General features: G+C 47.3%; 1 protein-coding gene across 1 annotated transcript; it reads left to right on the top strand.

Annotated features, from left to right (window-relative positions):
- Positions 1-1,396: 1,396 nt before the first annotated feature.
- On the top strand, positions 1,397-7,895 carry FKBP1A (FKBP prolyl isomerase 1A). The gene is made up of 3 exons (XM_048498609.1): positions 1,397-1,538; positions 6,259-6,423; positions 6,771-7,895. The coding sequence occupies exons 1-2, from the start codon at positions 1,428-1,430 to the stop codon at positions 6,385-6,387; spliced, it is 240 nt and encodes a 79-aa protein (XP_048354566.1). The 5' UTR covers positions 1,397-1,427; the 3' UTR covers positions 6,388-6,423; positions 6,771-7,895.
- The last annotated feature ends 10,098 nt before the right edge of the window (positions 7,896-17,993 follow it).

The raw sequence follows: 17,993 nt of genomic DNA, 5'->3' as shown, positions 1-17,993 counted from the left end.
GGTGTACAACAAAGTTAAATCAGAATACAGCTAAATACAATCAAAACTAAACAATTAGATTCCAATGTAAAGAAGTTACTAAATCCCCATAAAAACAGCGGTTAATACAAAGTTTAAAATCGAAATCGGGCGCCCAGCAAACCCGTTTTAAAACCCTCCCTAAATGGGAAGACTGCTGGCGCCATCAATAAAAGATGTAAACAGAAACAAGGATTGGGGGGGGGGGGGCACCATCAACGGCTGGTTACTCCAAAGGTTTGAGGTTTCAGGCACATTTTTTCAGCCAAAACCAAACCTGCCAATTGCAGTGTGTCTGCCCAGCTGACAGAGAAGCACTGTGCATGGACAGAGTGCAGTCATAGGATCCTAGTGTTGGAAGAGACCCCAAGGGCCATCCAGTCCAACCCCCTGCCATTCAGAAACACACAACCAAAGCATTCCTGACTGATGGCCATCCAGCCTCTCTTTGAAAAACCTCCAAAGAAGGAGACTCCGCCACACTCCGAGGCAGTGAATTCCAGTGGCTGAAGTCACAGGCGTTTTTGGCCGCTGCATCACACTGCTCATGTCCAGTTTGTGGTCTTCTAAGACTTCCAGATCCCGTTCACATGCAGTGTTGTCAAGCCAAGTGTCTTGTTACTTGTTCTGTACATTTTTTTTGGTTTTACTTTGTTGTGCAAAGTGCAGAGAAGGGCAACGAGGATGATTGAGGGACTGGAGCACCTTCCTTATGATGAGAGGCTGCAGCGTTTGGGACTCTTTAGTTTGGAGAGGAGACGTCTGAGGGGGGATATGATTGAAGCCTATAAAATTACGCACGGGGTAGAAAATGTTGACAGAGAGAAATGTTTCTCTCTTTCTCTCAATACTAGAACCAGGGGGCATTCATTGAAAATGCTGGGGGGAAGAATTAGGACTAATAAAAGGAAACACTTCTTCACGCAACGAGTGATTGGTGTTTGGAATATGCTGCCACAGGAGGTGGTGATGGCCACTCACCTGGATAGCTTTAAAAAGGGCTTGGACAGATTTATGGAGGAGAAGTCGATCTATGGTTCCCAATCTTGATCCTCCTTGATCTCAGATTGCAAATGCCTTAGCAGACCAGGTGCTCAGGAGCAGCAGCAGCAGAAGGCCCTTGCTTTCCCATCCTGCACGTGAGCTCCCAAAGGCACCTGGTGGGCCACTGGTAGTAGCAGAGAGCTGAACTAGATGGACTCTGGTCTGATCCAGCAGGCTAGTTCTTATGTTCTTGTATTGAGCTAATGTTCTTTGGCCGGAGTCTGCTGCTTGGTTTTACTCCTGGAGCAAGCTACCCTCGGTCGTGGTAGGTCAGTCTGTCGGTCAGTCGCTCAGCTCTGGTTCCACCTCTCTGATGAATGGTTCCAATGTGATGCAGTCTTCCTTTTCTTCTCTTCTCTGCAGGTATGCTGGAGGATGGGAAGAAGTTTGACTCCTCCCGTGACAGGAATAAGCCGTTCAAGTTTGTGATGGGCAAGCAGGAGGTCATCCGTGGCTGGGAAGAAGGGGTTGCCCAGGTATGTTGGCACCATGATGTAGTCCATCTAGTCCAGCATTTGGTCTTATGCTGTGGCCAACTGGTTCCCCTGGAGGTCCATCAGCAGTGCATGGAGGCCAAAAGACCTTCAGAAGAACGTCAGAAGAACTCTGCTGGATTGGATCAGTGGTCCATCCAGTCGAATATTCTGTCTCACACAGTGGCCAACCCGTTCCTCTGGAGGTTCAACCACAGGGCCTAGAGGCCAAAAGACCTTCATCAGAACATCAGAAGAACTCTGCTGGATCGGATCAGTGGTCCATCCAGTCGAATATTCTGTCTCACACAGTGACCAACCAGTTCCTCTGGAGGTTCGACCACAGGGCCTAGAGGCCAAAAGACCTTCAGAAGAACATCAGAAGAACTCTGCTGGATCGGATCAGTGGTCCATCCAGTCGAATATTCTGTCTCACACAGTGGCCAACCAGTTCCCCTGGAGGTCCATCAGCAGGGCATGGAGGCCAAAAGACCTTAAGAAGAACATCAGAAGACCTCTGCTGGATCGGATCAGTGGTCCATCCAGTCGAATATTCTGTCTCACACAGTGGCCAACCAGTTCCCCTGGAGGTCCATCAGCAGGGCATGGAGGCCAAAAGACCTTCAGAAGAACGTCAGAAGACCTCTGCTGGATCAGATCAGTGGTCCATCCAGTCGAATATTCTGTCTCACACAGTGGCCAACCAGTTCCTCTGGAGGTTCAACCACAGGGCCTAGAGGCCAAAAGACCTTCAGAAGAACGTCAGAAGAACCCTGCTGGATCGGATCAGTGGTCCATCCAGTCGAATATTCTGTCTCACACAGTGGCCAACCAGTTCCTCTAGAGGTTCAACCACAGGGCCTAGAGGCCAAAAGACCTTCAGAAGAAAGTCAGAAGAACTCTGCTGGATCGGATCAGTGGTCCATCCAATCGAATATTCTGTCTCACACAGTGGCCAACCAGTTCCTCTGGAGGGTCAGCCACAGGGCCTAGAGGCCAAAAGACCTTTAGAAGAACATCAGAAGAGCCCTGTTGGATCGGATCAGTGGTCCATCCAGTTGAATATTCTGTCTCACACAGTGGCCAACCAGTTCCTCTGGAGCACAAGTGTCAAACTCGCGGCCCTCCAGTTGTTCATGAACTACAATTCCCATCAGCCCTTGCCAATGCTCATGTTGGGAGGGACTGATGGGAATTGTAGTTCATGAACATCTGGAGGGCCGCGAGTTTGACACCCCTGCTCTGGAGGTTCAACCACAGGGCATAGAGGCCAAAAGACCTTCATAAGAACATCAGAAGAGCCCTGTTGGATCAGACCAGTGGTCCAATCCAGCTGAGCATCTTCCCCTCACACAATGGCCAAACAGTTCCTCTGAACATAAGAACAAAAGAACAAGCCAGCTGGATCAGACCAGAGTCCATCTAGTCCAGCACTCTGCTACTTGCAGTGGCCCACCAGGTGCCTTTGGGAGCTCACCTGCAGGATGTGAAAGCAATGGCCTTCTGCGGCTGTTGCTCCCGATCACCTGGTCTGTTAAGGCATTTGCAATCTCAGATCAAGGAGGATCAAGATTGGTAGCCATAAATCGACTTCTCCTCCATAAATCTGTCCAAGCCCCTTTTAAAGCTATCCAGGTTCGTGGCCATCACCTCCTCCTGTGGCAGCATATTCCAAACACCAATCACACGTCGTGTGAAGAAGTGTTTCTTTTTATTCGTCCTAATTCTTCCCCCCAGCATTTTCAGTGTGTTAGGTCTCAGTCCTTGAATCAATAAACAGACTCTGTGTTGTTGATCAGCGGCATGTATTGGAAGGCAACGAAGCACCCATCTTATCAAAACCTACTCTGGCTTTTAATATCCCCTTTGTTCAGAAATAACCCCCCCTCCCACTTTCCCAAAGAATGTGAGAAAGGGTTACTTAGGAGTCTAGCTGCCCCAAAGTCTGGTGGAACACCAGAACTCCCAAGGCCTGGTGGAACACTCTGGTGGAACTCCCAAGGCCTGGTGGAACAGTCTGGTGGAACTCCCAAGGCCTGGTGGAACACTCTGGTGGAACTCCCAAGGCCTGGTGGAACACTCTGGTGGAACTCCCAAGGCCTGGTGGAACACTCTGGTGGAACACTCTTCCATCAGCTGTTCGGGCCCTGTGGGACCTTAGTGAGTTCCGCAGGGCCTGCAAAACCGAATTGTTCCACCGGCCTTTGGGGGGGGGGGGCTGGCCATGGATTGCCTGCCCCCTCTGTTCCTCCTGCGCCACTTGTTATGCCATCTCCGGCACTGCCGATGTAATATCTTATCTGGCACTGCCGGCCCCCTCCCGGCCTTGGGATCGGGCGTCGTCAACAAAATTGGGGTCAGTTAATGGAGGTTATGTTAATGCTGCTGTATGTTAAGGGTTTCAATATCACGGGTACTTTCTGTCTTATTTATTATGTATTGCAGTTTTGTGCACTGTTTGCTGTACACCTCCCAGAGCCCTCCCGGGGGTGGGTGGTTTATTAAATTTAATAAATAATAATAATAATAACAAATAAAAGGTCGGCGACAGATAGAGATAAAGCCACCTGACCTCCTTCCTTCCAAGGACCGAGGGAAAGATCCCATTTTCCATGGGAGGGAGAGTGTCAGGGGTAAGCTTAGTTATCTCCTCAGCGTGTGAAGCCATAAATTAAGGAAAGATGCCCCATTACAGCAGTTGTAACATATATCAGGCTGGTGAATAAATAAAAGGTCGGCGACAGATAGAGATAAAGCCAAGGACCGAGGGAAAGATCCCATTTTCCATGGGAGGGAGAGTGTCAGGGGTAAGCCTAGTTATCTACTCAGCGTGTGAAGCCATAAAGAAGAAATGAAGGAAAGATGCCCCATTACAGCAGTTGTAACATATATCAGGCTGGTGACATATATAATGTAGTGATTACATTGAGGTAGGGATGCATCTCAATCAACTAGCTACCGTCACAGGCAATATGTTTTGTAGCAACTGCATTGAACTAGGAATGCATCTCAATCAAGTAGGGGCAATCATCAACACTCTGTAGGTCCAATATCAGGGCATAGAGGCCAAGGACTTCCTAAGAATATCAGAATGGCCATGCAAGACCAGTGGTCCATGTAGTCCAGCATCCTCTTCTCATGCAGTGGCCGACCAGTTTCTCTGCATGGCCAAAAAGGTCTTAGAGGACAAGGCCTTCCCCTGATGGTCACTCCCGGCTCTGGTATTCAGAGGTTGACTGTCTCTGAATGTGGAGGTTTTCTGTTGGAAGGGGAAGGTGACCCAGAATGGTGGGGAAAGGATGTCTGAACAGAGCGTAGGTTTCATGCCACATGGTCCAAATATTAAGCTGGTAAGTCAGAGACAGAGAGGGTCAGGTGGCCATACAACATTGCCCGCCTCGGCCCTCATTAGCACATTGAAGAAGAAGAAGAGTTTGGATTTATACCCCACCTTTCTCTCCTGCAAGGAGTCTCAAGGTGGCTTACAAGCTCCTTTCCCTTCCTCTCCCCACAACAGGCACTTTGTGAGGCAGGTGGGGCGGAGAGTTCTGAGAGGACTGTGGCTAGCCCCAGGTCACCCAGCAGGAATGTAGACGTGGGGAAACATAAGAACAAAAGAACATAAGAACTAGCCTGCTGGATCAGACCAGAGTCCATCTAGTCCAGCACTCTGCTACTCGCAGTGGCCCACCAGGTGCCTTTGGGAGCTCACCTGCAGGATGTGAAAGCAATGGCCTTCTGCAGCTGTTGCTCCCAAGCACCTGGACTGGTAAGGCATTTGCAATCTCAGATCAAAGAGGATTAAGATTGGTATCCATAAATCGACTTCTCCTCCATAAATCTATCCAAGCCCCTTTTAAAGCTATCCAGGTTAATGGCCATCACCACCTCCTGTGGCAGCATATTCCAAACACAATCACACGTTGCGTGAAGAAGTGTTTCCTTTTATTAGTCCTAATTCTTCCCCCCAGCATTTTCAATGAATGCCCCCTGGTTCTAGTATTGTGAGAAAGAGAGAAAAATTTCTTATCTGGTTCACCAGATAAGCCTCTGCCACTCAGGTGGAGGAGTGGGGAATCAAACCCGGTTCTCCAGATTAGAATCCACCACTACACCACGCTGTCACTTTGGCTCGTGAAAGTGTAAACCCTGACAATTAGTTGATCTTGGAGGTTCTGCTAGGCTTGAATTTAGCCTTTTATTGGAGACCAACATCAAACTAACTTTTGTGCTCCTTGGTTTCCAGTTCAGTTTGGGAAATCCGCCCACCTCACCCTGGGCTTGGACAGATTGATGGAGGAGAAGTCGATCTCTGGCTACCAATCTTGATCCTCCTTGATCTCAGATTGCAAATGCCTTAACAGTCCAGGTGCTCGGGAGCAGCAGCAGCAGAAGGCCATTGCTTTCACATCCTGCATGTGAGCTCCCAAAGGCACCTGGTGGGCCACTGCGAGTAGCAGAGAGCTGGACTAGATGGACTCTGGTCTGATCCAGCAGGCTAGTTCTTATGTTCTTATGGGCAGTGCTGGCACTGCTCCCAGTGGCAAAAAAGTGGCCTGATACAGTAGGTGGGATCAGCTTGGCAGGTGGTCCACACTGGGAACTTGATGGCCCAAAACCGCGGCCACGCATGTGCCGCTAACAGACCCGTAGCAGAGATGCCCCAGGCCAGGGGCTTATCTGGGATCGCGTCTTTCAACTGCCTTCTCCGTTCCGCTTGCAGATGAGCGTCGGGCAGCGGGCCAAGATGATCATCTCGCCAGACTACGCCTACGGCTCCACCGGCCACCCAGGAATCATCCCCCCCCACGCCACTCTAATTTTCGACGTGGAGCTTATGAAATTGGAATGACAACAGGCACTGCTTCTCCTGTTTCCCTGCTCAGGGGTAGGTGCGGGCGGCTCGGTCTGGGGGCTGCCGTCGGGGAGGGCAGGCGGCATCTCTGGCGGCCGCTTGGGGGCACCTTTTGGGCTGGATAAGGCTCTGCCGGGCATCGGGCGCGCCTTGGCAGAAATCTCTGGGCACATGCGTCAGCCTGGCACTCATGAGCGGGTGGGGGTAACAGGAAACGGAGTCCCCTGCCAAGGCTGGGCCTGGCAGCGGAACAAGGTTGCCTTGGCAACTAATGGGTTTGCTTCCTCGATCGAGCAGCGTCGGAGGTGCTGCCACGTCTCGGCGTTTCCTCCGCCTTCCACGGGGCAGATTCCGTCACGAGTTCTCCTTTGTCCTGACAGGTTTGGCACATGGCAAAATCCAGAACCCTCTTTTGCTTCAAGAAGAATGCACACGAATTTGTATGGAGCTTTTCCCGGCTTATCCACCACTACACAGTGTAAACCATCCGCCCCGATCTGAATGTGTTGGGTCACTCGGCTCTGCTTCCGATTCTCCTTTTCTTCTTCTCCTCTGGGTTTTTTCCCCCCACCCCCCCGACGTTTTTAAGCCGTACGCTGTAAAACCTCAGCTATCTATTTTTTTTATTTTGGTCAAGCTCTTTAATCTTATTATTTTTTTTGGGTTGGGTTTTTTTGGTGTAGACTCGAGTTGTGTATGATTGAGCATTTACTAGTTCAGTATCCTGATCGGTTCACGTTATATAGGAATTAATTGCGCCAATACGGCAAAGCGCTCTCTCTCTCTCTCTCTCTCTTTTTGTGTGGTGGTTGTTTTGCGAGTATCTATTGCCTGAAACTGATTTGCCGCTGCGAAGCCACGCGGCGCAGTTTCGAAGAGCGACCGAGGGCGGAGTCATCCACAAAAAGCCGCGTAGTCATAGGATTTGATACAGCTCTCTGCCTGAAATTTGGGGCCCGCGCGGGTCTTCCTTCCCCAACCCCGTCGCCTTCCTCGCCTCCATCTCGGGGAAGGGCCAGCTTTCACGACGACTTAGCGGCAACCTTTTTTGATGTCGGAGGGATTCTCGCTGCGCCCTGCGAGCGATGGATCTCCCCTTTTCCCCTTTTCTACTGGATTTTCAGGATATTTTTAATCTGTAGCTTTCTAAATTCCGTAACGAGATGAATTCCACAATTTGGAAGGTGCTCTTTCTTCCCTCATGGGTGAGGGGTCAAATCCAGCCTTCCCCCCCACCCCAACCCCCCGCCTGGCCGTCAGTGCAGATTTACTAGAGAGTACTTTACAGTATCCTGATGCTGGTCATCGCAGCTTTGCCGATGCCTTTTGGGCAGTGCACCGAACCCCCGAACCCCCTTTCCTGGTTGTCATACCAACCCCGTCTTTTTCCCGCATAGTGATTTTTTGGTAAGAGAATCGCCGCCGTCACCTCCTCCACCATCTCCACGTAAACACATAGAGTTTTATTATTGCAATAAAAACGCTTTATGCTGGCTTTTCTCAAATCCTTTTGCATCTTGTCGTTTCTTTTCCTACTGCTGGCTCTGGGCCTGTTTGTTCCTGAATCATACATATAATTAAACAACTTAACACTTCTATTTGTATTTACATTTCCTTGGAGCAGCAGTGGCGTAGGAGGTTAAGAGCTTGTGTATCTAATCTGGAGGAACCGGGTTTGATTCCCAGCTCTGCCGCCTAAGCTGTGGAGGCTGATCTGGGGAATTCAGATTAGCCTGGGCACTCCCACACACGCCAGCTGGGTGACCTTGGGCTAGTCACAGCTTCTCGGAGCTCTCTCAGCCCCACCTACCTCACAGGGTGTTTGTTGTGAGGGGGGAAGGGCAAGGAGATTGTAAGCCCCTTTGAGTCTCCTGCAGGAGAGAAAGGGGGGATATAAATCCAAACTCCTCCTCCTCCTCCTCCTCCTCCTCCTCCTCCTCCTCCTCCTCTTCTTCTTCTTCTTCTTCTTCTTCTTCTTCTTCTTCTTCTTCTTATTTCTCTGACAAAGTTCTTAAAGATACAGCATAAGTCTGAACAAATAATTGAATGGACTAAGTGATTATTTATGTTTAGTGATAAGAGTTGGAAGACTTATGCTGTATCTTTAAGAACTTTGTCAGAGAAATAAGGAAATGTAAATAGAAATAGAAGTGTTAAGTTGTTTAATTATATGTAAGATCAATGTATAAGACTGGACACAGCCAGAGTGCAACATGTGTATTTTTGAGTTTATTTAGGCTAACGTTGACATTGCACTCTTAAAGATAGTGGTGATTGTTCCTGAATCATAACATGGGGGAGAAGATGAGGAGGAGTTTAGATTTATTTCTCTCCTGTGAGGAGACTCAAGGGGGCTTACAAACTCCTTTCCCTTCCCCCCTCGCAACAAACACCCTGTGAGGTGGGTGGGGCTGAGAGAGAGCGCTCCGAAAAGCTGTGACTAGCCCAAGGTCACCCAGCTGGTGTGTGTGGGAGTGCACAAGATAATCTGGTTCACCAGATAAGCTTCCACAGCTCAAGTGACAGAGCAGGGAATCAAACCCGGTTCTGTAGATTGCAGTGCACCTGCTCTTAACCACTACACTGTGCTGGTGGTGCGAAAAACCTGAGACCCTGGAAAGCAGCTGCCAGTTGAGCAGGCAAGACTGACCCTGACCGAGGGTCTAGTTCAGCATGGGCTGTCAGCGTTCGCTGGCATTTCCAGTCCCCTTTCTACCCTGACAGATGCCCTCAATGCCCCCTCTCTGCATCTCCCAAAACAGACACGGGGGGTGGGGTGGGGGGGTAGGATCTTCGCTAAATGCATCTGGCACGTGAAAGAAACAGATTTTATTTTGAGGTACAGAATGGAGCGTTCTCGCTCAGAGTGCCAAAGCTGAATGAATAAGGCGCTCCCTCCAGGCAGTCTGGCGCTGGCATCGGGAGCGTCAGGAACGGCTCGGCTTCTCCCTTTGGAGGGTAGGATATAGGGTGAAGAACCACCTTGGGGGCGGTGTGTGTGCGTGTGTCAGGACAACCTTTGAGAGGTGTCCAAATGGAAACAAGGAGACATCAAGGGCCACTCCAAGACTCAGGGCATTAGTGTTAACTGCACACCATTGGGAGTTGGTCCACAACTCCGTACTGTGGAGTAATAATGATTGGCACGAGGTCACCCCGCAAACCGAGCTGTTCCACCGGGCCTTTGGAGAGGCTGTCCGCTGAGTCTGCCTCTCTCTATTTGCCCTCTCTATTTGCACTGCAGGTCATCTGATTTGGACATCTGCCAGTCCCCTCCCGGGAGTTAAATACCGGACGTCATCCATATATTTTAATTAATTAACTATAGAAGATTACTGCGGCAAATGTTTTAAATGTATTTATTGTTTTAACTGAGTTTATTCGATGTATTGTGTTTTATTGTTCTGTAAACCGCCCTGAGCGAATTAAATTAAATAATAATAATAATAATAATAATAATAATAATAATAATAATAATAATAATAATAATAATAATAATAATAATAATAATAGCTGATGAAACTTTAGATCATGTCCTCAGCTGCTGCAAAAAGATTGCCCAGACTGAGTACAAACAGAGACACAACTCAGTGGCCAAGATGATCCACTGGAATTTATGCAAGAATTACAACATAAGAACAGCTAAGAACTGGTGGGAACATTGTCCAGAGAAAGTCATGGAAAATGAGAAGGTCAAGATCCTGTGGGACTTTCGAATCCAAACGGACAAAGTGTTGAGACACAATACAGCAGACATCACCGTGATCGAGGACAAGAAAGTGAGCATCATCGACATAGCGGTCCCCGCTGACAGCAGGGTCATTGAAAAAGAACACGAGAAGGTCACCAGATACCGCGATTTGAAAATCGAGCTTCAGCATCTATGGCACAAACCAGCTGAGGTCGTCCCAGAGGTAATCGGCACGCTGGGTGCCATCCCCAAAACACTAGGGCAGCACTTAAAACATCTTCGAATTGACAAAATTAACATCTGTCAAATTCAGAAGGCAGCCCTGCTGGGATCCGCACGAATACTACGCCGATACATTACAACTTCCTAGGCCTCTGGGTGAGGCACGAATTGTAATGAAGGCCAACAACCAGCTAAAGATCTGGCAGCTGTGAAATCTACAACAACAACAACAATAATAATAATAATAATTGTTGTTGTTGTTGTAGATTTCACAGCTGCCAGATCTTCACAGGTGCCAATCACCACTGAGACCACCTTTAATGGTTTGTGCCAGAGTCTTTGTAGTTCAGTCCTTAAACCCTCGTATCGTGTAAGTTTTTCCAGTTGCTTCTCATCAATTCTGCTGTCACCAGGAATTGCAACATCATCAACAACAACAACAACAATAATAATAATCGTGTGGATCCCAGCAGGGCTGCCTTCTGAATTTGACCGATGTTAATTTTGTCAATTCGAAGATGTTTCAAGTGCTGCCCTAGTGTTTTTGGGATGGCGCCCAGCGTGCCGATTACCACTGGGACGACCTCAGCTGGTTTGTGCCATAGACACTGAAACTCGATTATCTAGTGACCTTCTCGTGTTCTTTTTCAATGACCCTGCTGTCACCCGGGACTGCTATGTCGATGATGCTCACAACTTCCTAGGCTTCTGGGTAGGCTCGAATTGTAATGAAGGCCAACAACCAGCTAAAGATGTGGCAGCTGTGAAATCTACACTACTACTACTACTACTACTACTACTACTACTACTACTACTACTACTACTAATAATAATAATAATAATAATAATAATAATAATAGGGCAGCCCTGCTGGGATCCGCACGAATACTACGCCGATACATTACAGCTTCCCAGGCCTTTTGGTGAGGCTCGAATTGTAATGAAGGCCAACAACCAGCTAAAGATCTGGCAGCTGTGAAATCGACAATAAACCTCATGGCCGAATGGGGTTTTTGAACCCAAGGTCTTTCCAGTCCTAGATCATTGCTCCTCCTGTTATCTGCTGCTGCCTGTCACATGCCGGTTGGGGGGGCTTGCTGGAATGCTTCTGTCTTGCTCAAATCCTGGGTTATTTGAGGATTTGGGGCTGCTCCGTTGCCAAGAGCTCAAACCTGAACACAAGATGTCTTTCATGAAGAACAAACCCGAGTCCTGAGAGGTTCCAGTTTCAGGGGGGGAGGGGATGCCCGCCTCTTAAGTGCCCGCTAAGCTTAAGGACCTCGGTAAGCGATTCACCGTTCCCTCCTCTCCGTTTTGTTTTGTGAGCTGCCCTCAGAGCTGATTAGGAGATTAGCCAATGAGGGCAGATTAATTGCTTGCCGATCCAATTAACTGTGCCAGGGCTGCTAAGAGTGGAGGCTGCTTGCAGCTGGGAGCGGAATGGATCTTTCCCCTTAGGTGGCCGGGGAGGAAGGCCAACGTTATTTTGCATCGAAAATGGAACTTTCCAAGGTGCCCGTAGGCAACGTCTCTGCAGAAAATGGCACCGGCTGAGTTTTTGCCAGATATATGGGGCAGGAGCCCTGACAGAATAAGCCATCATAGAATCATAGAGTTGGAGGAGACTCCAAGGGCCATCCAGTCCAACCCCCTGCCATGCAGGAACACACAATCAAAGCACCCCTGACAGATGGCCACCCAGCCTCTCTTTCAAAACCTCCACTGAAGGAGACTCCACCACTCTCCAAGGTAGTGCATCCCACTGTCGAACAGCCCTGATGGTCAGGAAGTTCTTCCTAGTGTTTAGGTGGGATCTCTTTTCCTTCACCTGGAACCCATGACTCCTGGTCCCAGACTCTGGAGCAGCAGAAAACAGGTGAAACCAGCCCCTCATTTATTTTTTCTAGAGAACAAAAATCAAAGGACAATGCTTTCATTGGCTCGAAGCAACCCTCTGCCATCTGCTGTCTTAGAGGGTAGATTCAAGGAAGTCCCCTATGAACAGAGGCTCTGTGGTTGCTCCTTGGAAGAAGTAGATTTGCTTGATTACAAGTTTTTTTAAGTGCCCTCTATATGACAAGCTTAGAGAAGAAATCTTGGGGCCTACCGTATATACTCATGTATAAGTCGAATTTTTCAGCACATTTTCAATGCTGAAAAAGCTCCCCTCGACTTATATGCGGGTCATGCTAATAATCTCTTTTTTGTGTTTTTTTTACTTTTGGCCGGGCCAGCAGGGGCAATACAGTTGTTATGCTAGTGACAACCAAAAAATTTCAGGGCACCCCTCGAAGACACTCCTGATGATACCAGCCAAGTTTGGTAAGTTTGGTTCAGGGGGTCCAAAGTTATGGACCCCCCAAAGGAGGGTGTCCCCATTCCCCATTGTTTTCTCAATGGGGAGCTATTAGTAGATGGGCTTATCCTTTTGATAGGGGTTCATAACTTTGGACTCTCCGAACCAAACTGGTCATTCGAGAACCTGGCTGGTCTCATCAGGAGAGTCTCTTTATGATACCAGCCATGTTTGGTGAAGTTTGGGTCAGGGGATCCAAAGTTATTGACCCCCAAAGTGGGTCCCCATCCCCCATTGTTTACAATGGAAGCTAATAGTAGATTTTCCATTTCTGATAATATCACTCTTAAGATCTAAGTTGGGTTACATTTGGACATACAGATGATGAGGAGGAATCCAGTTTTGAAGGATTTTAACTCTTGTGTTTTAGCTTGGTTGCTGGTTGAGCTAAGGTTTTTGTACTTTTAAAGTTATTGTTGAGACCATATTGTTCTTGTTGACCCTCTTTTCCACTTACAGAGCCAGTTTACTGTTTTTCTTTGAAATAAATATTCAAAAACATTTAACCTACTGATGCCTCAATTGATGTAATTTTATTGGTATCTATTTTTATTTTTGAAATTTACCAGCAGCTGCTGCTGCATTTCCCACCCTCGACTTATATGCGAGTCAATAAGTTTTCCCAGTTTTTTGTGGTAAAATTAGGTGCCTCGACTTATATGCGGGTCGACTTATACACGAGTATATACGGTATTTTGACCGAATGGGCTGGAAAAGACAATAAATGGAAATGGAACCATTTGCTGTTGGGTCAGGACAAAAAGAGTTTCCTAAAACAAAACAGTTTACTAAAACAAAAAGTGTTTTAGTAAACAAATACGGGAGACCCTTAATTCCTTAAATTCCTTAAAAGGGGGCATTCATTGAAAACGCTGGGGGGAAGAATTAGGACAAATAAAAGGAATAATTAGGACTAATAAAAGGAAACACTTCTTCACGCAACGTGTGATTGGTGTTTGGAATATGCTGCCACAGCAGGTGGTGACGGCCACTAACCTGGATAGCTTTAAAAGGGGCTTGGACAGGAGGAGAAGTCGATCTCTGGCTCCCAATCTTGATCCTCCTTGATCTGAGATTGCAAATGCCTTAGCAGACCAGGTGATCGGGAGCAACAGCCGCAGAAGGCCATTGCTTTCACATCCTGCATGTGAGCTCTCAAAGGCAGCTGGTGGGCCACTAAGAGTAGCAGAGAGCTGGACTAGATGGACTCTGGTCTGATCCAGCTGGCTTGTTCTTAGGTTCCTATAGAGAAATGTTAAAATAAGTTTTACTGTATATTTTAACTTTCTAATCTCGTCATTGCCAACAAATTCTCTTCGTTTATAAGTAATTTGGAATTTGGCTTTTGATGAATTGTTTCACTGGTTGTTAACCATAAATAAATAAATGAACAGTTATCCTACAGATGGATAACATCGATAGCTATCCATACTCATGCATTGTATGTTGTGATTCTCACCTTATGGCATGGCCTGTCCAAAGATGCAAGGAAGGCCCCCTCTCTCCTGGCTTTCTGCAAACTATGCAAAGTGGAATTATTCAAGAGGGATTTTTGTGCAGGTTTGATATGTGGCCGAGCTCCAAAGCAAGAAAATTCTGTTGCAGTGTTGGGGCGGGAGAATTGGAAAGAATCTACATTAGTGAACATTCCAGTGGGATTCGATTCCATTTTTTTTAGCTCACCTATTCCTGAAGCAGCGTGCCATAGAAAAACAAAAATCAATTTGGGACAGAAACCATAGCATTGAAATTCACATGTATAATCAATCGTTCTGTGACTATTTAACGATCAACAGTTGCAAAATTTAATCAAAACCTTCAGTCGTTTACTGAACTTCGGGAATCAAACGCAGGCCTGGGTTTGATATTTTTAATTCATTTTTTCCCTTTAATGAACAAATGCAGGCCTATTTAATGGCAGATTACTCTTCAGGCGTCGATTTGGATCAGCCGGAAGAATTCTGCCAGCGCCTCACCTCTTCGAACAAATGGAAGCGTTTGGGACTCTTTAGTTTGGAGAGGAGACGTCTGAGGGGGGATAAATTATGCACGGGGTAGAAAATTATGCACGGGGTAGAAAATGTTGACAGAAATTGTTCTCTCTCACAATACTAGAACCAGGGGGCATTCATTGAAAATGCTGGGGGAAAGAATTAGGACTAATAAAAGGAAACACTTCTTCACGCAACGTGTGATTGGTGTTTGGAATATGCTGCCACAGGAGGTGGTGATGGCCACTCACCTGGATAGCTTTAAAAGGGGCTTGGACAGATTTATGGAGGAGAAGTCGATTTATGGCTCCCAATCTTGATCCTCTTTGATCTGAGATTGCAAATGCCTTAACAGACCAGGTGATTGGGAGCAACAGCCGCAGAAGGCCCTTGCTTTCACCTCCTGCATGTGAGCTCCCAAAGGCACCTGGTGGGCCACTGCGAGTAGTAGAGAGCTGGACTAGATGGACTCTGGTCTGATCCAGCAGGTTCTTTCTTATGTTCTTATGAAGTGTATAGATTGTGGCGCGCTGCCCCCTTGAACTAATTTGTGCGTGGTGGGTACTCAGACTTTTCCCTCTCGGGCAAGAAATCCTGGGCTATTTCATCGCCAACAAATTCTTCTGCAAATATGGTTGCCTGCCATATTGCAGACTTGACATTTAATGGCAGGGCTGGTTTTCCCTTAGTACATCTGCTGTCTTTTCGATGGAGCCAGGCACAGAAGGCAGGCATCTCACAAGGGGAAAATCTGGATCCCATCAGAGCTCAAAAGCAAAACAGGGTTGGTGCTGGTTAGTATTTGGATAGGAAACCACCAAGGAATACCAGGGTCTCCAAACTGCCTTCAAACATGTCTTGTCTTGAAAACCCTGTGGGGTTGCCAGAAACACACATTCATACACACAGAGGAATCGAAGGTAGGTTTCATACAAGTGGAAAAGCCCTGTTCCTCTGAAGAGGCCAGCCACAGATGCAGGTGAAACGTCAAGAGAAAATGCTACCGGAATACGGCCATACAACCCAGAAAACCCACAACACCCCAGTGATCCCAGCTGTGAAAGCCTTCGACAATATATAGCCCTGTTCCTGTTTGTACATCATGGACTCCAAGCAGTGGTGGGATCCAAAAATTTTAATAACAGGTTCCGATGGTGGTGGAATTCAAACAGTGGCGCCGCCGCACACACGCACCTCCAGTCACAACAACACAAGCCTTTATTGGCATATAAAACAGGACAAAATTTTAAAACAAAACAAGGTTAAGAAATGCAGTTAAAAATTACTAATTTCCAGTATAAAATTCGCAACAGTTTCACAAAAGAGCACATCAGAGCTGTTCAGGAGATTGGGTATTTTATAACACTCATGCCACTGAGAGCATTGCAAGAAAATGGAATTCATGTATTTCATGCGTATCTTATTGTATTTAGGGCTTAGAAACAGAGAATGGTCAAGTGTTTCAACCGTAGTCATATCACATGAACAAACTCTTTTAGCACGTTCCATATTCTTAAATCTTCCCTCCAGCAGAGCTGATGGCAGCACATTACATCTTGCAGTAGCCAAGGCTCTCCTCTGGGTGGGATTAATCAGCAGACGAAGATATGCTGCCATAATTCCACGCTCGCATGGGATTAATAATGTAGTCGGAGAACAGGTTGTCTTGGCAGCACGAGTCAAATTATGAAAATCAAGATCCAAGAGCCTATTCTTAACTAGTCTGAAGGCTTCCACCTTTGTGAGCATAAGGAGTGATTCCAAGGGGAAACCGATAGCTTCAACCTTTCTAAAGGTCAAAGTATACCTATTGGGCAGGGAGGCTGCTTTAGTAACCCCTTCTCGGCCCTCAGAAAAAATTAGTAGCCACTTCTAGAGAAGTGGTGAGAACTGGTTGGATCCCACCTCTGACTCCAAGTCATTTTATTTTAAATGTTTGAGTATATTAACCATCTAATAGACTCTGCTATCTTTAAGCCTGTTAAAATGCAATCTGGTCACTAGGCTACCAGGCAGTACTGTTAAGTGTCTGGATCACCTCTTACAACACAACTTTCTAATCGCCTCGCAGGTGAGGAAATGTACCTTTTGTTTAGAAAAAGCTCTCCTGGACAGGGCGGAGGGAAGCAGTTTGATCCTTTCCCTTTTTCTCGGGGTTCTTTGGCTTGCATCCTTGCTCTGTCCCTGCCAGTTCTGGTGAGAGACAGCGTGGCGGAGTGGTTAAGAGCAGGGGCATTCTAATCTGGAGAACCGGGTTTGATTCCCTGCTCTGCCACTTGAGCTGTGGAGGCTTATCCGGGGAACCAGGTTAGCTTGTGCACTCCCACACACGCCAGCTGGGTGACCTTGGGCTAGTCACAGTTCTTCGGTGCTCTCTCAACCCCACCTACCTCACAGGGTGTTTGTTGTGGGGGAGGTGGGAAGGGAAAGGAGATTGTCAGCCCCTTTGAGTCTCCTTACAGGAGAGAAAGGTGGGGGATATAAATACAAACTCTTCTTCTTCCTCATGGAATTTACGGCTTTCCCTTCTTTGCAGCCGGCTCCTCTAATCCTCTTGCAAGATCATTGACTCAGGGTAGTCAACTCTGGCCTGGGGAGGGAAGAGAGCTCTGCGAAATGCGATGTCCTCTACCTTTACTGTGTTTATTGTCTTCCTTTATTATCCTTCTTATTGTCAATCCCTGGTCAGTTTCTTGCTGTATTTTGCCAGGACAGGATGTGGAATCTTTGCCTATGGATTGTTATGCTAAATCAGGGGTCTGCAACCTGTGGCTCTCCAGATGTTCATGGACTACAATTCCCATCAGCCCCTGCCAGCATGGCCAATTGCTGTACTTCACATACACGCTACAGGGGTCAGTGCTATCAGTCACAGACCAGGAAAGGGATTTGGGCGTCTTAGTTGATAGTTCCATGGGAATGTCAACTCAATGCATGGCAGCTGTGAAAAAGGCAAACTCTATGCTGGGGATAATCAGGAAAGGAGTTGAGAATAAAACTGCAAGGATTGTCATGCCCTTATATAAAGCCGTGGTGCGACCGCACTTGGAGTACTGTGTCCAGTTCTGGTCGCCACATCTCAAAAAGGATATTGAGGAGATAGAAAAAGTGCAGAGAAGGGCAACGAGGATGATTGAAGGATTGGAGCACCTTCCTTATGAGGAGAGGCTGCAGTGTTTGGGACTCTTTAGTTTGGAGAGGAGACGTCTGAGGGGGGATAGGATTGAAGTCTATAAAATTATGCATGGGGTAGAAAATGTTGACAGAGAGAAATTTTTCTCTCTCACAATACTAGAACCAGGGGGCATTCATTGAAAATGCTGGGGGGAAGAATTAGGACTAA

The sequence above is a fragment of the Sphaerodactylus townsendi genome, linkage group LG05 (genome assembly GCF_021028975.2).
Source record: "Sphaerodactylus townsendi isolate TG3544 linkage group LG05, MPM_Stown_v2.3, whole genome shotgun sequence".
Lineage (NCBI taxonomy): Eukaryota > Metazoa > Chordata > Lepidosauria > Squamata > Sphaerodactylidae > Sphaerodactylus > Sphaerodactylus townsendi.
Note: the sequence above shows the minus strand (reverse complement) of the source record. Positions and strands in the feature narration are given on the sequence as shown.